Genomic DNA, 19,927 nt, shown 5'->3' on the forward strand with positions numbered 1-19,927 from the left:
AATCTACCTTTCCTGCTACTGCCCTGTGCCTGACAGGGGTGGGGACTTCTCCAGTCTATGATCAGAGACGACTGCAATGAAAGCTGTGCTTTCTCCCTCCTGTAAATCTCAGGCATCATCTCTTCCAAAACCTTTGCCTGTTCTAGGCCTTTATATGCAATTACCTGTGCAGTGCAGTGCAGACCCACCTTCGGCTTCATTGCTGGATCAGTCTTGCTTGAAACTTCGGTTATCTGAACAACTGCCTTGGTTCTCTGGCCCCTTTGGAGAATGGCCACAGCCTGACCTGTGCAAATACAGCCATCCTGGGATGGGGGGCACATAGCTTCCACCTGATGGTGGGGTGTGGGGGTCTTGCAGGCCCCGGCCAGCAGCCAGGATGTCGACTGTACTTGGATGTGGTTGGTTGCCCTCAGGTGAGTCTCTGCCACACTCCTGCGCTGTTCTGGTATGCATCACCCTTTTTACAATTCATGGTTCCAAGGGTGGAGCTCTCCTCCAGGGTGGAAGCCACTTCCGTGGCAGGTGCACAGAAGTGTTTCTTGAATGAATGAAAGAGCCACTTCAGAGCCGTAGCACCCTCTGAGGATCCTCTATCCAAAGTGCATGGGTCTAGAAATGTTTTAGATTTCCACATTTTTCAGATTTTGGAATACTTACATAGATTTTGCTGGTTGAACATTCATTATCTGAAAATCTGACATCTTAGATGCTCCATAACCAGACTTCATGTCCAGAGATGCTCAATCTGTATTCTCGAGTTTAGCATTCATGGTAAATAAAAAATTTGGCATTGCCATCAGACCTGTAAGGAAATAGATAAAAGGGAGAAGAAATCCCCTCTACTCTGTAACCATAGCTGGTGTCCTCTGGTGTGAGACTCGGCTGACCCAATTTTCATGTCATGCTTAACAACAACAACAAAAGGTTGATATTTAGATACGCACATTTGAGTTTCTAAAATGAATCCAAACTCTTCTAGTTGCTAAGGGCATACGTATGCCTCCATGAATGCATTATTATTTTTTTTAACCTAAAAATGGAGCAAGATTGGAAAGGCACCCCTTTGCATAGGTTATATGCATCCCAAGGGAACCCAGGAGATGCAGCAGAAATGGAGTAAGCAATGGTCATCAGGCCCCTTGTCCAGAACAAGGCACTCAACTTCTCTGAGCCTCAGTTTCCTCATCTGTAAACAGACCATGTTGCTGTTGCCTCGGGTGGCTGACAAGGGTCAGGTGAGCAGCCAGGTGATGAAGGTGGATCTCAGAAGTACTTGGCCAGGGCTTGCCACCAGGCCACCTGCTTCAGACCAGCTCAGTCAATGGCCAAGAGCCCCTAATTTTGGTACCCTCTCCCTCAAAGACTCTAGGGAAGCCAGCATCAGGAGGGGATCTTTCCCTCCCCACCCCCCTTGCTGGGGGTGCAGGCTGGTTAAGAACAACGTGTTTTCCAGGTACGATGGTGCACGCCTGCAATCCCAGCAGCTCAGGAGGCTGAGGCGGGAGGATCGCGAGTCCAAAGGTAGCCTCAGCAATTTAGTGAGGCCCTAAGCAACTCAGAAGGGTTGGAGATATGCCTCAGTAGTTGAGTGCCCCTGGGTTCAATCCCCAGTACAAAAAAAAACAACAACCCACCTCTGATCAAAGTAGAGCTCCGTTGCCTCTGCATGCCCATCTGGATGAGGCAGTGAGCACCTCCCGAGATTTCTTCTGATGACAGTCTCAGGCAGGTAAAGGCCATTCTTCATCTGCTCCCAAGTTTGTGAAGCTCTGAGGTATAATGGGCCAGTTGTCAGCAGGATGGCGTGAACTCTATGCAGCCACCGGGGGGGGGGGGGGGGGGGGGGGGGGGAGCAGCAGGTAGAGGCAGAGGCCCAGCAGGAGGCCCAGCCATGCTGCTGTCCTATCTGTAGGCTGCCTTCTGGAAGCTTGCTACTGGAGTGTGGTCTGCCAAGGAGGAGCAGCAGCTCCTGGGAACTTGTAGAAATGCAGGGAGTTGGGCATGATCCCAGATCTACTGAGCCAGAATCAGCATCCTGACGAAGATCCCTGGCACTTTGAGGCACACTGGAACAGGAACTGTGTAGAGCGGATTGTTTCCCCCTATAGCATTCCAGCATCTTCAGCTGAGTTGGGATGTGATCAATGCTTAGCACAGTCGTCCCTCAGGGTCCATGGCCGCATGGACCAACATCACCAGGACACTGGGTCAGGGTCTCAGTGGTGACTTGGGAAGAACTGGCCCATCTGCAAAGGTCAGGAAGGCAATTTTTTGTGGATACAGTCATTCCTCGGTATTTGAGGGAGATCAGTTCAAGGACCCTCATGGTCACCAAGATCTGCAGATGTTCAAGTCCCCTGTATATGATGCACTGTTGGCACATAGCCTATGCATATCCTCCTGCATACTTTAAATCACCTGTAGATTACTTCTGATAACCAACACAAAGTAAGTGCTCTGTAAATTGTTGTTATACTGTATCATTAAGGGGGAAATGACAAGAAAAAAGTCTGCACATGTTCAGTACAGACACAATGTTTTTCGATTATTTTTAGTCCACACCTAAAATAATTGAATCAAGCGTGTGGGGTTGAATCCAGCATGTGGAGCCCGAGCAAGGACCTGGAGCTGACCCTATTGATTGTCTGAATAATGAGCCCAGAAGAGTCCCCTGTGGCTATGTTAAACTGCAAGCAGCACCTGCTCTCCGCCATGCATCTTGGCGGCTTCCTGGAATTCCATGAAGATGTGGGTCTCAGGACACATTTCCCCTCTGAGATCAGGGTCACAAGCCCTACCCCTCCTCATAGCAGATGTGCTGAGGTTGCACTTCCTGTGCCCTGAGTCAGAACACAGGGTCTGGGTGTAGACATCTTGCTTGTTAGCTATTAGCGACTGGGCACCTCCCAACCCACCATCTTTTCATGTTCTGCTGTTTGATGTTTGGCTGCCCGATCTCATTCCTTCCCCCTGCCCTCCAATTAATTATTTCTCTATCCATTCAGTTTAACGTCCTCTCATTAGACACAGAGGTTTCTGGGTAACAGTGTTCTGATACTGTCACGGACCGAATGTCAAAGTGCCAGGCTAGCCTTGGGCTCACCGTCGACCCGAGAGTGAGAGCTATTTATTTAGCCTCTCCCCTGCATTCAGATATACCCAGAACGCAGTGATTCCATGGAACTGTTTTAACAATGGGTAGAAGAGACTGTTTGGCTGTAGTTAAAAAGGAAGAGTAGTTGTGGAAGAATACTACATCTAAACAGATCAAGGTGGCGAGACAAAGTCATGGAATAACGGTTGTTAAGCCACGAGACAGCAATGCAGTCACAGAGATCACAGCCGTGTCTTTGTCTATTTTCAGTTGCTATAACAAAGTACTTGAGGCTGGATAATTTATAAAGGACAGAAGTTTCTTTGGCTCTTGCTTCCAAGAATATGTGCTGGCATCTGCTTAGTATTTGGCAAGGGCTTCATGCTGCATCATAACGTGGCAGAGACAGAGCAAGTGTGCCAGCTTGGGCCTCTCTTCCTCTTCTTATAAAGCCTCTAATGCCATCATGGGAACCCTATCCTCATGACCTCATCTAATCCAAATTACTTCCCACACCTCCAGATACCACCAACAGGTGAATTTGGGATTAATGTTCAACACACAAACCATTATGCACATTCACACCATAGCAGTTGACAGACAGGGGTCTTCCAAACCTGGCCTGACCATCCTGGCCCTATTGGCTACCTTGTACCCATCTACCTGAGCTAACCTCCCCACCTCCCAGGATCATTTAGGTCGGGCTGGGCCCTACAGAGGGCACCCATAGAGGGAGACTCTGTGATGGGTACCTCCTGTCCTGGTGCTAGTGAGAGTTCTCATGAGAAGTGAATGAACTCCACAGGACTTGACATGTCATGGATACCGTTTTGCTACTTCATATGGAAGTTGAAAACGTCTTCTATTTCCATTAAAAGAAAAGCATCAACAGTGAGTTTTGGGGACCGTGTGGGCTACATCTGAGCGTGAGCAAGCCTGTGTGGGCTGGAGGTGCCTCACTGGACAAACATGACCCTATGCAGGTTGAGCAGCAGAGCCTGTTGTTTCCGGAGGAGCCTGTCCCGTGGCCTCTCAGGAGACATCATCTACCTCCCACACTGTCCCTCAGAGCCGGCCGTGAGTAGCCACGCACAGAACATTCTGGCTGTGAAGGGAGGGGAGGGGAAGCCTCCTCTGACATGCTCCCCTCTCTCAGGACTCTTGGGCCACTGAGCCGCATACCCGCTGCCTGGTGCAGCAGGACTGGAGTTGCCATGCTAAGGCAAAAGAACAGCCTTTGGGCTTCCCGGAGGGCGCGGCCTGTTGGTAGTGTGGTTCTGTGCCAACTTGGAATGGGACAAAGTGGAAAACCACGGCAGCTCCTCACAGAGCCCGTGCAGGAGCTGCTGCTGTGGGCAGCTGCTAGTGGACGGGGGTATCCTGCACCTGGAGGCCCAGGAGCACCATCTGATGGGAAATGCACCAGGATCACCAGGTGCAGGTCCATCTTTGCAATGTGATGATGGAAATGTGTCAGGAAGACAAGGCCAGCTGCCCCGGACCATGAGTTTTAGCCCTGGGACCTAGTTCCAGAGTGCCATCAGCAGTCTCAGATCCTGGAGGGTTCGTAGAATCTGAGTGGTCCACTGTGTGTGTCTCAGTCCAGCCAGCCCCGGGCACATTGTCCATTAGTGTCCTGTGTCGTGATGCACAGTGAGAACCCCAGACTCAGTCCATTCTCGACTGTAGGAACAAGGACCCTGTGGCAGGAAGGAGGAAGACCCAGGAAGCAGCTGGCTCCAACAAGAAGCCTCTTGTCACAGCCGCAAGTTGAGTCAACAGGATACACCCAAAGTGCCTCTCTCCTTCCTGAGGGTCCTTCATGGCAGTCCACAAGCCTGTTGCCCGGATACCAAGGGCGCCAGAACTTAGGAAATGTGGAGAGCTACTGCTTGGAGGCAGAAGGTGTTACTTCTCCTCTGGGTTCTTGAAACCACCTAGCTTTAGGGGGGGTTTATTTGCTTCCACTTCTGGCACCCACCACGGGCCTGGATTTTTAAGGGTAAGAGGGAAAAGGCAGGCTGCCCCTCCCCCAGCTCTCCGTCATTCAGGGGGTGCAGCGTGGTTATTTGTGAGGTGACATAGGTTGCACTGCTAAGCAGTTCCATTGGTTGCCATGACCACCGCTGACGACAGAAACCTGGAATTCATACCATCATTCATCTGGTGACCCAGGGTTCCTGGATGTGTGTACCAACCTGCGGGTGCCTGGGTTTCCTGGTTTTGAAAACAGAATTTATGATGATGATGATGATTCACAGTAGCTTTATTTTTAATTCCCCAAGACTGGCTATCACTCATATCCATCCACAAGTTATGGCATGTCCATGAGAAAGTGAACTCTCTAATGCCATCTTCACAGAGCCACGGGCGAACCGAGCACTAGCTGTGCTTCTCTGGGGAGAAAGGCGATTCTGTCCCGGGAGACACATGGAGGTGGTGTGGGACATGCCTGATGCCCATGGACGGGAGGCATCCTGCTTCTCGCCTCTCTTGTCCCTCTGGGCCCTGCGGAACAGCAGCTGGAACTCCAGGTCCAGGAGTGCAGGCCTCGGTACTCAGGGAACCCCACAAAGGGCTGTGAGAGGGAACTGGTGCCTAGATGTTCTTTGAGTAGCACTTCTGAGGAAGCAAACTAATAATACCATAAAGTAGAGCAAAACAGCTGAGTCTCCTTGTAGGAAATAATTCTGGATTAAGATCACACTTTTTTTTTTTTTTGGAGCCTGGAGTGACAGACATCCTCTCCCTCTGAGAGACAGGTATTTTAATGGAAATGAGGGCAGCCCCGAGCCTGAGCTGGTCTGGTGGCAGCAGGAAGGACCAGCCAGGCTGCACAGGTGATTGCTTGCCCACCTGCCAGGGAGACGCCAGTGAGCCAGGCCCTGTGGGGAGAACTCTCCCTTCTCCAGGTGCTGATTTAGCAGAGCTTCCGCTGTTTTAGCTCAGCAAGGCGCTGCCACAGAGTAGCTCCTGCCAAGAGAGACCTGGAGCTTCCTTTCACTCTGTTACGGGACTGAGGGGATTTTCCTAGGCCAAGTCTGACATCAGACTCTGCCCCCAGGGGGAGTGAGACCCTGGGTGGGGACGCACCTGGCCTCTGCCCCATCAGAGGACTTTGCAGAGAAGAGGGTACCACATAGACAAGACGCCACATCTCCACCTGTCCAGCAGGCCAGAGGAGTGGCATGGCTCCTGCTGGTGACCTGGGGGTCCACAACTGGGTCCATGCTGGCCTCCACTTCCTGTTTGATCTTTCCCCATTTTGTGACTTTCCTTGACTCCTTGCCCGTCTCTCGCCTCTGAATTCCAGACTCTGCTGGGCCCTGTTTTCCCCACAGAGGCTTCCAGCTGCCCTCTGCAGCCTTCTGGCGATGTCTGAAAAGCCACTGGACAGGAACACCCCACATTCTTGCTCTCTGCAGAGCATCTGTGGTAGTGCCCACCGTCACGTTGCCCAGGAAATATGTGGGTCCCGAGCCCCAAATGTCACCCTGAAAGACAAGCTATGCCGGCCCGGCTGGAGCCCAGAATAGCTCTGCAGTTCCGTGAGAAAAAAGCAGAGAGGGGTCTAGAGCTCCCTAATATTTAACTCGGTGTTCCTGGAGGTCGGTCACCCCAAGGGCCAGCTGGCATTTACTTAGCCTCTTCGACTGCTTCTGACAAGGTGCTGGAGAAAGAATGGAATCTCACCATCATTTACCTAGCACGGTGGCATTTGCTTAACCTGCCTTGTGGTGTTAATCCCAAACAGATCCTAGCATCACTTTCTCCTCCTGGCCACCTTGTACTCGCAATGCATAGTTCTCTGTCTTTTTTTTTTTCTTTTAAATCACAGTAAATCCCCTGTTAGATAGGAACTTAGACTGAGCCAAATACAGACTAAGAAGACGGGGGCCCTGTAGGCATCTTAAGTGAATAGCACCCTCCAGGTGGAGGCGTCAGGGGACAGTATTGATCCTAGATGGTGAGTGTGTCAGCCTTTTCACCGCTGTGACCAAAATATCTGACAAGAACACCCTAGAGGAGGAACAGTTTATTCTGGCTCCTGGTTTCAGACGTTTCGGTCCATGGTCAGTTGACCCATTTTCAAGACAGAGCATCATGGCGGAAGGTCATGGTAGAGGAAAGCTGTTTACCTCGTGGCATCCTGGAAGCACAGAGAGAGAGGGGGAAGAGGCCCAGGGAAGATGAATCCTTCTAGGGTACACCCCCAGGGACCCGGTTTATCCAGCTACTCCCCACCTGCCCACAGTTACCATTTGGTTAGTCCGCTCAGGCGAGGATGAACCGATTAGGTCACAGCTCTCATTTCACCTCTGAACACTCCTGCATGGACAAAAGAGCTTTGGGAGGACAGCTCATATCCAGACCCGTCACCTCACCCACGGCTGCACCAGATGCCCACACAGCTGGGTCAGCTAGTACTGACAGGGCCACCAGTGGGTGTGCGAGGCAACCCACTCAGGTGCCACCCAGGTGGCCCAGCCCAGAAAGAGAGGCCTGGCCTAGCCCACCTGGAGTATTCATTCCCGGTAATTATAGGCTGCTCATGGTCTCCAACTGTCATCCCACGTTTCCAGATATGTCCCACTCAAAATAAGACTTTCCTCAAAGGCAAGCTCCACTGTGAATCCGCTCTGCTAGATGGTAGGTTGGGTGGGGGGCATGGGAAGGAGTGGTGTCCTGAATCCTTGCCAAATCCATCCTGGGAAATAGATCTCTGAATCCTCTTGGGTTACAACTCAGGTCAGTGTCTGGATCGTGACAGTCGTGTCAGTTGGAGATCATCACTGGAAAGGGCTTCCGTGGCTCACCCTCACCAGAGCAGGCTTTGGGCCACCATCAGTCACCCCATTAGAAAGTGTGTGTGACCACAGGCTTGAGTTCTCCAGAGGTGTAGGGCAGGCAGGAACCCATGGTCATGGTGAGTCAGGGCCTGTGGGGTCTCAGTGAGGTTGGCCTGCCTTTCTTCTCTGACCTCTGGTCCTTCTCTCTCTGCATGGCTGCATGTGTGTCCTGGAAATGTCAATTGAAAAGGTTGGGACCACGGAGGGGCCTGGCCCCTGTGAAACTCCCCCACCCCATGTCTGAGGAGCCACCTGCCCTCTATCTTGGCTCCCTGGGCCTTTGAGCTGCTCTAGAAACCTTTTTAGTAAACCTACCCATGTGGGCAAAGGGGTGTAGCTCAGAGGTAGAATACTGGCCTGTCTTGCACAGCCTCTGGGTTTGGCCCCCAGCCCCACTAAATAAATCAATCACCCACAGATGTCACTCCTACCTCTTTCTGTTTTTCCTGCACCACTCGGGCCAAAAGATGCTGTGAGAAAGATCTGACCCTGGCGAACACATTCTTGGTTTGTAAGGGAACGCGACTGGGAGAGCACAGAAAAGCCTGACATGGCATGTGACAGCTGTTTACTAAAGCCCGTTCTGTTCTCCCCTCTCACTCAGCTCAACGACTCAGCCAAGCAGCTCATTGAGATGGACAAGCCGTGCCCCACTGCTGCTGCTGCCACCGCATCCGGCTGTGACTCTCCCTTGCTCTCTGATCCTGGCGCAGGGGCCAGCATGGCCCCGGGCCCCACTCTAAGCAGCTCAGGGGCAGTCAGTGCCTTTCAGCGGCGTGTGGACGGCAAGAAGAATGCCAAGAAACGCCACTCCTTCACTGCACTCAGTGTGACGCACAAATCCTCGCAGGCTGCTAGCCACAGGCATTCCATGGAAATCAGCGCTCCGGTTCTGATCAGCTCCAGCGACCCCCGCGCTGCAGCCAGGATTGGGGAGCTAGCTCATCTGTCATGTGCTGCACCCACCCAGGTAATGTCCCATAGCCCAGGGCCAGCCCACGTAGGTTCTTGGGGTCTCCAGCTCATTTCTGAACTAGCATGAAGGAAGCAACCCTGGAACTGCCCTTGGGGGTAACTGGGGCTCCCTCTCCACTGCCTGCCACGAGTCACCTCCAAGAATCTTATAAATGTGTGTATGGCACCCTGTGTGTGTTTCAAGGACACCGTGTTGGAGTAGCGGCCACTCAGGTGAAAGCTCTTCCCATCTCACTGGCCTTCAGTGTGAATGGCTCTGTCCTGGGGAAAGCCGTGGCTTAGTCCTGGGATGTTCTGAGCATCTCTGCAGGGCTGGCTGATGTCCCTTTGGGCAGAGAAAGGGCCAGAGCTCAGAACCAGAATCAACTGTGCTGTTGAGTACTTTCGTGAGTGTTATTTCTACAGATGCCTTTTATCTTTGGACGTGACATTGTGTTTTCCACAGTTTCTTTGTAGATTTAAGTAACCAAAGCAAGATGTTTAAAGAATAGAAAGGAAGTGGTTATCTGTAGGTCTGGAAAAACTGGCCACAAGTGGCACGTAAAGAGCAGAAATTGGGCAAGTTTCTCCCTTATGAATGCACAGATCAAGTCAGGAAGAGGGGGCTCTCCCCTCCCTGGCAGGAACGGCTCTGCAGCCACACTGCTGTACTGTCACCCTTTCACATGAGAGACTGGGGAACAGGCAGATGTGCCCACTGGGGTGTAGTCTCCTCTCCTCCAAATACAGCCTTCTCCATGACCGTGTACCTTTGTACAGGTTGAACATGGGAGTGCCCATTTCTCCATGTTCTGCATCTTCTCTCCTTGAGGTTGGTCTGCAAGCCAAGTATTTAATTTAAAAAATTAAATACTTGAGCTTCTGCAGATGTGCCACATTAATCTGAATGTTCCACTTACACACATGGCACACACACAGACACTCATACAAACACCATGTATACACACACCTGTGTACAGCACAGCTCCACATATCCACTGGTGACAAGATATGCATACACACATACAAACACACAAATGCACTCATGCTGCACACACACAACTACGCAGAGGGGGGTACAATTTCCCTAGCATACACACAAAAATGCTGGTTCTCACCCCAGGTTGGGGCCAGGGTCTGGAATGTGCCGTTGTGTCTGGAGGTTCACTGGCCACTGCTTGCCTGCTTCTTAGCCCTCACAGCTTCCCACTGCTGGGAAACTCCCAGCATCTACACCTTGGGCTCTGATTCCCCAGGAAAGAATCCTTGGGGTTTGTTGGTGCTATTACGGTTTGGATATGAGGTGTCCCTCAAAGGCTTCTGGACTAATGCAAGGCTGGTTGGAGGTGAAATGATTGGATTGTGAGAGCTGCCACCTAACCACTCCATCTCATCTTGAGTGGACTTAGTGGGTCGTAGCTGTAGGCAGGTGGGGCGTGGTTGGAGGTGGTGGGTCTCTGCGGGTGTCCTCTGGAAGGGTTCATCTTCCCTGAGACCCCTTCCCCTTTCTCTTTCCTTCCTGGCCACTGTGAGCAGAGCAGCGCCCCCTCTTCCTTCCCCTCCTGCCATGATGTTCTGCCTCATCTTGGGCCAAAAGCAATGAAGTTGGACAATCATGGAGAGAACTTCTGAAATCATGAGCCAAAATAAACATTTCCCTCTCTAAGTCGTTCCTGCCAGGTAGTTTGGTCACAGTGATGAAGAGCTGATACGGGTACGTTTTCTATAAGGGGGTAGGTGCAATCTGATCTGGACCCTAACCCTGCCCTCTGACCTCGGCTAAACTCTTAAAGCTGCTCTGTGAGGGGCGCAGAGACTCAGTGGTGGTGGGCCAACACTGCCCTGCTCCTTGGAGCACGCATACCCAGAGGGTAAAGGCAGAAATCAGTGGTTTCCAGCAGGGTCTTGCTTGGTTTTTGCTCCAATGTCCTGGAGATGCCGAGCAAGAGACGCCAGCGAGGCGTGGGTGGTGATGTCATGGTGGTTCTAAGACGAGATGGAGATCACAATCCTGTTAGCCGTGACAGCCCTGCTCTAGAGCTCTGGTCTCTCCCTGGTGACCTGGACAGCTGCTGATGACATAGACAATTGCAATCTGTGTTCCATGACACACTCAGTTCAGATGGCAGTTGCAGCAGCAGGGCTGACAGAATAACTTACGGAGGGGAGCGGGGCACGGGATCCCTGTCCTGTGCTCCACCTGGGGAGCTCTTTTCTCCCCTTCCTCACTTTTCTCACCCTCACTGCAATTGAGGAGGGAAGGGAGAGAGTCAGGAGAGGAGTCTTGTTCCTGGTCCAAAGGTGGTCCTGGAGCCTCCAGGCAGCGCCAGCCCCTAGCCCTACAGCTCGTGGGTGAGGGGTCTCAGGATCACCCCCTCAGTGCTCCCTCCCTGGGAATTCTGAAGAAGGAGCCCAGCAGGGCTTTTTGACAGACATTAGTGGAGCTGCTGCCAAGTCTCTGTCACTTTTCCTTAGACCCCAGAGTCATGGGCTCAGCACAGATAGGTGCAGGATCCCGTTTTCTCTCTGGCCTCTCATCCTCACTTGCACTTGGCCCCCCTGTTGCCAAGGCCTCTGTGTTAATACAGCAGAGGGCCCCTTTCCCAGGGATTGTAGTCTGGTGTCTGCTGTAGAGCACCCATGGGGGAGGAAGGAAAAATTTTTTTTCAACTTGTGCACCATCTTATTCCATAGGGATCTGAATTAGCTGATTTTTCTGGGACTGGGATGCTAGGATCCTTTTTTCAGCAGTTTGACTTTTACTGAAGGTCGTGAGCAGGCTGTGGACTGTCATTTAGGTCACTCTAAAGGATGAGAGATCAAAGTAGTCACAGCCTGTCTCCCTTGCTAATTTAGTGGAGCTATTGAGAACGGAAAAGGCACCCCTGCAGGTGTGGCCGAGGGTGAACTCTGCACTCCTCCTCAGGCTCCAGGGTCCGTCCATGGTCTGGCTGTGCCCAGACACCAAACTCTCTGGATCTGCCCTCTGGTCTGTGCTGTCTTCCTGGTTCCTGTCACTTTCCTGGTCCCATGAGTCTGGTCAGGAAGTCCCTTGGCCTGAGGACTCATCCAAAGTGGCCAAGGCCAACCGGACCCAGGTCCGACTGCGGCCACAGTAGACTTTTTTCTCCCCACCATGCTGCGTGTGCCCTTTGAGAGGAGCCCCAGCCAGTATTCTGTGGTTCGTGGATGAGACTTGGGCTGAGCCATCAGTGGCCTGAAGAAGTCAGTGTCCTTCTTTGTGTTCGCCCTGTGGGCAGCACCGGCATCGTGGGCATGGGCCAGGGTAGGGAGAGAGGGAGGGCTCGCTGCCCCAGGCTCCTCCATGCCCACAGGCACAGGGTCATGCTGAGGGTCACAGCAGCAGGCCCTGCCCCTCGTGGGCCCCTTGAGACCCAGTATGTCCATTCAGGCTGTGACACGGAACATCTTGACTGACTGAAGAATCCTGGGCCCCCGCGGGCCAGGGGGTGGGGTGACAGGCATGCGAGGTCACAGGCATGTGCAGTCTTCAACTGCCCACCCAGCTCCTCTTGAGCCATGAGGATCACAGGGTTTGTAGGATATTGTGTCAAGTGTCCCAGTGTGGTTTGTTTTTTTTTGAGAGAGGGGTGTTATGGTTTAGATATGGTGTCCCCCCAAAGCTCACATGAGAGACAACGCAAGAAGGTTCAGAGAAGAAATGAGTGGGTTACAAGAGCCTTAACCCGACCAGTGAATGAATCCCCTGACAGGGACTGAGTGACTGGTAACTGAAGTGGTCCCGTGCAGCTGGAGGAGTGGGGGTTGGGGGCGTGGCTTCGGGTTATATATCTGTATCTGGAAAGGGGAGACTTCTCTCTCTCCTGATCATGCTACGGGCTGCTTCCCTCCACCGCACTCTGCCACCAGGATGTTCAGCCTCACCTCAAGCCCCGAGGAATGGAGCCGGCCTTCTCTGGACCGACTTCTGAAACTGTAGGCCCTTAAATAAACTCTTCCTCCTCTACAATTGTTCTGGTCAGATCCTTTAGTCACAGCAGCGAAATAGCTGCCTAAAACAGGGGGTGCAGCTGTTGTCACTGATGGATACTGAGCTCTTATTGAACACTGCGCTGGGCTCCGTCGGAAGGTGCACACAGCATGCTATCTGCCCCGGAAGCCTGGCCAGCCGGAGTGGAGAAGGGACCACTCACTGGGCCCCATGCTGAGTCTCCTCTCGTGGTGAGGCTGGCTTCAGCAGAGGCCCATGGGGAAAATGGGCTCTGCCAGGGCACGTGCCTCGTAGGACGTGGTGCTGTTCGAGGAAGCTGTGTGTGCAGACAGACGTCCATCAGAAAGAGCAGCCCAAACAGGCACCAGCTGTGGTGCCCTCTAATTGGCTTGATTCTAAATTCCTGTGACCGAAGGTGAGTTAAATGCAGACCAGATCCACACATTCGTGGAGCCTCTGGGGTAGCTGATGCCCAGTCTGGGTAGGTGGGCAGAGATCAGGGCAAGGGTCCCCAGCTGGCTGAGTCTTCACTCAGCTCTCCAGTGTGCCTGACGTGTTCCACTTGCTCTCTCTCTTTTGTGTTACCTGACAATGGAAAGGAAGAGTGGGGTCTGTGGATTCTGTAGAGGAGACTAAGGCCATTCTCCGTGTCCCTCCTTCTCAGGCAAGTGCTCTGAGTACTGAGAAGCCTGAGGGTGCACAGCTGTCCAGCTGCTGGTCTCCCTAGAATGACTGGCCAGGGTCAGGTCTGCGGCTTGTTCCTCTAGCCACACGACCTGATAACTCCTTCCCTGATCTCACCTCCTCTGGCTTGGCTTCTTGTCACTCTCAGCTCCCCCCATGCGCCCTGGTGGCTCACCTTGCCACACAGTGAACCAGTAAGTTTAATCCTTCCATCTTAGACATGAGGAAGCTGAGGCCCAGGGCCTGGGGGACGACTGAGTGCTGAGCTTCTGGCCAGCCTCCCTGCCTTCCTGGCCCACTCGGGCTGTCAGGAGTGGTAGGGACAAGCCAGGATGTCCCTTAACCCCTCATATCCTCTCCTCTCAAGTGCCCAGGGCCGACTCAGGGCATGGAGACCTTGCAGGAGATTGCAGAGGATGTCTGCAGGGAGCAGGGCTCCATAAAGGTCACTCTTCTCTCCCCTTCTCACTCTCCCTTAGGCAAAAACCTGACTCAATACAGTGAAGAGTAGGGCCCTGGACTGGAGCTCAGGTTCCTCTCTGGCTGTGTCCCCTAGGAGAGTTGCTGAGCTTCTCTGAACCTATCAGCTGGTAGTTAAGAGCCAGATGACTGTGCTCAATATTTCCAGTACCTGCAACCCTGGCAAAGCACCTGACCTCATCTCCCCCCCTCAGTTATCTTGTCTCTAAAGTGACACAGCCGCTGTGCCTCCCTCCCTCAGTGTGGTCTGATGTGAGATGAGGAGACACAAGGCACCCCTCCCTGGGGTGTGTGTCGAATGATGGCTGCAGCGACTTTGCTTGATGCTTAGGAAGTCGGAGTGAATCACCAGCCTAAGGTTCCAGAGAGAACTTTTAGGGCTTCAGAGCCTCGCGTATTTTAATCATTTCTCTCTTCTCCAGTATTCGTTCTCTGGGTAGGTGCTGTGCGGGACCCTGGAGGTTCTGTAGGGTGGTGGTTAAAGGAGTGTGTGGGGCTGAGGATGACATATCATCTCCAATTTCCTCAGCCAAGACCCTGCACCTTCCCAAGCTCAGTCTCTTTGCCTGGCGTTCCCTCCTGAATCTCCCTGCAGGAAAGTTGATCTTTGGAGCTGCCCAGGTGATCTTGGAAGACTTTTCCAGGCCCACCATCCCTCACCAAGACCTGGGCAAGCGACCTCTTCCCACCAACCCCCACCTCTTCTCGCTGTCCCTTGACTTGACTATTCGGCCCATCTCACAAACACACTACACACACACACACACACACACACACACAATTCCTGCTCACTCTTTGTGGCCCTCTGAAATGTTCATTTCTTCTCTGCAGCTTTCCGTGGCACCCTGTCGTCTTTCCACCAACCAGACTGATTCTTCAGCTATCTCCGTGCCACGAGATATTTCCTATGTCCACCACAGAACCTGATTTGTGTGTAGGGCTGTTCCTGTCCTTAGGTTTTTGGGTCCCTCAGGGCAGAAACTGGGTACCATTTGCCTGTGTACCGTACCTGACCCATGGGTAGCAGTTTTCTTCTTGGGTGGGCCTCGTGACCTCTGACCTGGGTCAGCAGCACTGCACCATGAATGGTCTTACATTTAAAATCACATGACGCCTGCTGGGCTCGGTGGCCTTCCCCACAAGGACAGCTCCCATCGCTACCAGCTCCTGGCGGGCTCCAGATCACTTCAAGGACTTGAGAGGACACAGCTGTGAGGTGTCTTGCTGAGTCCTCCCCAGGGGCACAGGGTCAGGCTGAGCCTCAGATGGCTGTCCTGCTCACATTTATACCCCAAAGAGTTTTTCCCTGCTCTTTGGAGAGGTCAGAGGGCCAGCTCATCTCCTTGTGAATAATGGAGTAGCAATCACGTGTCCTGGGGGAACTCTCCCCTGGGGGAAGAAGGATGTCATGGAGAAGGAGAGGGAGAGAGAGTAGCTATTTGGGCCGACTCCATAAGTACAAATTCAGATATTTGCTTATCAAAGTTATTGAATCAAATTGGGAAATGTTTGCAAGTCACGTGACAGATGGAGACATGTTCTGAGAAATGCATTGCAAGTTGATTTTGTCAGACTGCAAACAGAAAGAGCACTTACAGAAACCTAGATGGTGGGTCACTCAGTAGGGCTTCTCGATGTGATCAGGAGACACAGTAAACACAAGAGACCTGAGGCTGCTGCCGGTGTAGCACAGCATGCTCTTCTACAGTCTTTTCTTCTTTTCTTTTAAGGAGTACACTCTAAAATAACGATAAAGATACATGTACAAAATGTAAACACACAATCACCAGAACCACAGAAAAGTAAACACATAAACCCGTCATTTACTATCCTTTACAGGTATTATGTTCTGTACACATATGTGTAGGTGCTCTGCTTTTATACCATTGGCAGCCTAGTAGGTGTGTTTATAGCAGTGTCCCCACAGACACATGGGGAATGCCTGTGCTTATGATATCTCTAAATGTCAGGAATTTTTTTAGATCCTTTATCATTTTATGTGACCATCGTCCTACACGCAGTACATCATTGACCAAAACGTCAGTATGCACCGCCTGACTATACTTACATTGTAGAGGAATTTCCTCATAAACCAAATCAGAAATCAAACAAGTAGTCACCAAACTAGTGAAGGAACCTCAATGGACCCAGTTCACAATGGAGCACTCTGCATCAGTCAGCATGAGCTGGTGATGCCATGTAACAAACATTCTCTCACTCTTGGAGACATAAAGCAACAGGCTCATTTCCTATTCACACTTGGGTGAATCACAAGCAGCTCAGGGCCTAGCTCTATAGTATCCTCATACCAGGACACTGACAAATGCCCACAGGCCAAGTGGCCTACTGCCTGTTTCAATAAATCCAAGTTCCTTCAGGATGCAGACACGCCCATCCCTTTGCATAACATCTAAAGCTGTTTTTAGGCCACTGCAGAGGTTCTGAGTAGCCGTGACAGAGAGGGTATGACCCACAAAGTATTTATTATGGGACCAGTTGCTGACCCCTGATGCAGGATGTCTCCAGGGACTGGGCAGGACCAAAAGGTGGCAGCCATGCCGTGGCCCCCTGACTTCTTCTGCTCACGTTAGGCAAAGCCCGTCCCACGCGCCTGCCCTCCTTGAAGGGGGTGGCGATGCAGAGTCTAATGAAGCTTCAAGGAGGAGAACCCAAGTCCTGGTTACCAGAGGCCAGAACACTGCTTCCCAGGGTCCCATCTCTGTCTCTCAGTCTTTATGCTGAACACAGAGGTTAGGAAAAGCTGTTGGCAGAAAATGACGTACCTGAGGGATGAGGTGACACTTGTGAACAGCCCAGACCAGTGCTGATCTGATGGCTGTCCTTGGACTGTCCATGTGGCGTGCGCTGGTTCTGCAGGACTGACAACCTGCCTAGGTAAAGGTCCCCAATAAGCCCCAGCATGTGGGCGGACACAGGCCCACTCCTGTGCAGCCAGGTGCCGACTCCTTCACTCAGCCTCGCCCCCCTCTCAGCTGCTGAGGGCCTCATGGCCCACAGACCAGTCCTGTGAAAGCCACCCCTTGAGATGCGGGAAATGCCCTTTTAAATTGGTGGAAGGGGAGGTGTTTGGAATTCAGCTGGGAGAACATCCAAAGAACATCTCTCGAGTGTCTCCGTGTCTGAGGAATAAATGAGGAGAGCTCTGCTTGGAAGCTCCTGGGCATCTTTAAAATGCATCGCCAACCTGCCGTTTTCTGCAGGTGCAGCTCCCCTTGCTGTCTGGGTCTTATCTCTGCCGTGGGATGGGTGGACAGGATGCTCTGGGAGGAAGTGCTTGGGAAAGAGCCGAAAAAAACGACAAGCTTGGCTGCCCCAGGCCTGGCGTTCGGAGGCTGTTTTGTCTCAGTTGCTTATTGGCTTTGCAGCCTGCTGGTTCTGCACCCACCTGCAGAGCACGAGCTGCCTGCATGACCGAGCACCAGGGCTTATTTTCTTTAAATCATTTTTAGAAAGTTATGAATTTAATTATATGCTTTATAAGGAAGCATGGAAAACCAAACCAAAAAGAAAAAAAGATTACCAAGTGAGCCCAGGTGAACACGAGAAATCCCATGGTGAAGATTTCACCCCCAAATGATTTTTTTCCCCTACAAATCTGAAAGTAGCTGTGCCTGCATGACTTAGCCTGGAAGTGGGGACAGAGAATGCTTTGGCTGCCCAAGACTGAGCATCCTGATTCTATTTTTTTCTTAATTTATATTTTTTTACATGTAGATGGACACAGTGCCTTCCTTCCTTCCTTCCTTCCTTCCTTCCTTCCTTCCTTCCTTCCTCTCTTTCTTTCTCTTTTTCTCTCTTTCTCTTTCTTTCTTTCTTTGTGCTGAGGATCAAACCCCGTGCCTCACACATGCTAGGCCAGTGCTCTACCATTGAGCCACAGCCCCAACCCCCTGATTCTACTTTAGTTGAGTTCCAAACTTTTCATGCACAGCATTAGGTGCTGATGGCATTTAATTTTTTTTTTCTGCTTGGTGAGATAGGAGCCATATCCGCAGGTTTCTACCTATGCCTTGGGGTCATCCACTGGCGGACAAGGGAAGGACACCATCAAGGGAGGTGTCCCCTGGGCAGGGGTGAGCACCCAGGAGCACCCGCTGGCCCAGGAATGCCTGCTGACTTCCTGGCTGCCTTGGTTCTTTCCCTGCATCCTGTGGCAGATAGATACAGGGAGGTGATTGTCATGGATCCCTATCCTCTTAGGGACACCCAGTCCCCTTGGAGATGAGAACAGAATCTATGCCACAGAGGGTGGAAGGTAGGAAGGACCACAGATCAGCACCCAGAAAGTCGGAAGAAACCAAGTCAGAAGAGAGGTGTCACCGAGGTTGGCTTCCTCCAGGATTGTCCAGATCTCGGGGCCCAGGTACAAAGGTGCACGTTGTTCCCCACATCCCTGGCTCCCCTGGCTGCCTCACGCCTTCTCTTCTCTGTCTTCCCAGAGTTTCCGCTGATCTCTTCCGTGCCGAGCTTTGGACCACCTGTCTTCCCATCTTGTGGCAGCATCTGGAGGCAGAGTGTACTAGGTGTGGGTGCAGGGGTCCCAGCTGCTTTCCCTGACCTCATGCACCCCTGAACTCTCATGCCCAGGCTGCGCGGGCCACGGTGTTCCCTCTGTCACCCTGGGATTGCCGATCCACAAGACCAGCCTAGGAGCTGCTCTGAGCAGAGCATGTTTCTCCAGCATGCAGACCACAGAGAAGCAGGTGGATAGTGTGGTTCACACTGAATTAGAGTTGAATTCAGTCCATTCCCCTGCAGCCTCTCCCAGTATAGGAGAGGCTCCGTTTGTTGCCGAGGGTTTCCCCTCAAGCTTGTGATCCTGCCTCAGTCTCTCAAGTCTCTCTCAAGTCTCCTCCTTCTTTGGTTTATCTTCCTTAATGATGTCATGGGGTGACTTGTTAAGCTATTGGCCACAGCTGTGGTTTGTGGGTCCAAATTATTTTCCAGTAAGCTGGCAGCAGAATCTGGTGTTTCATGCTCTCATGATAGACTCTTGCAGCAGAGGTTGGCGAATATTTTGTGGTATAGGACCAGATGGTAAATATTTTAGATTTTGGGAGTAATGTGGGCTTTGTCACAACTCTAGATCTCTGCTCTTGCAAGGTCAAAACAGCTGGAGGCGATGTAAAAGGGTAGATGTGTCTGGCTGCCAATAAAACTTCATTCACAAAAACGGAAGCAGGGGCCGGGACTCTGGGCCAGATATGTGATTGAGTTTGTTGGTCTCGGAGCCTGACAATCCAGTCAGCAGCTGGGTTGCTCCAGCATATAATAATTCAGAAGCAAACCTAGAGTGCCTGGGGTGGGGGCAGAGAGGGTGGCCAACAGTCGTGGAGGTAAATTTAGCCTCCACCTCAGGTGGTGAGTGAATGGCAGAAGTTATGTGGGCAGAAGGCCAGCCAGTCTCCTCCCCCTGGGCAGCTCTCTTGTTGGGTTGGGCTCCTGGGCCTCTGCCCTGCCCCCTGGCCCTCTGGCTACACAAGCTGCTCACCATTCTTTGCAGAACTAAGCAGAGGAACCAGGCCATAAATGTTTTATTCTAAAGTTTTCTTTGGGAGGCAAGTTCATAAGGGTGTGATTTACACTGTGGTAATGGCATGGTAGCGAGTGATGAATAAAACATGCTCGTTCACTACTCCTTGGGGTGATGACGGTGTTTTCTGGACTCATATTAAAAATTAAAATGAGGAGATGTTTCTTCTCAGGGTCTTCACCTGTGCCAATATGGAGGAAAGTAGCTGTGAGCCCCTATGCCACCTGCCAACCCACAACCCCCCCCCACACACACATTTTTCTCTCTTATTAATCCCAGCAGCAAATAATATGGCCTGGTTCCCTGCAACTACTTAGGGGCCTATTAAACTGTTG

At 51.9% G+C, this 19,927-nt stretch overlaps 1 protein-coding gene across 1 annotated transcript in view; it reads left to right on the forward strand.

The window, feature by feature from the left end:
- SH3RF3 (SH3 domain containing ring finger 3) overlaps window positions 1–19,927 on the forward strand; it is a 339,914-nt gene that overhangs the window by 237,680 nt on the left and 82,307 nt on the right. Inside the window, exon 4 of the mRNA XM_081264584.1 lies at window positions 8,552–8,917. Coding sequence (XP_081120710.1) covers window positions 8,552–8,917 — 366 coding nt within the window. The remainder of the gene's footprint in view (window positions 1–8,551; window positions 8,918–19,927) is intronic.

Source organism: Spermophilus citellus, assembly GCF_964194105.1.
Source record: "Spermophilus citellus genome assembly, chromosome: 13".
Classification (NCBI taxonomy): Eukaryota; Metazoa; Chordata; class Mammalia; order Rodentia; family Sciuridae; genus Spermophilus; species Spermophilus citellus.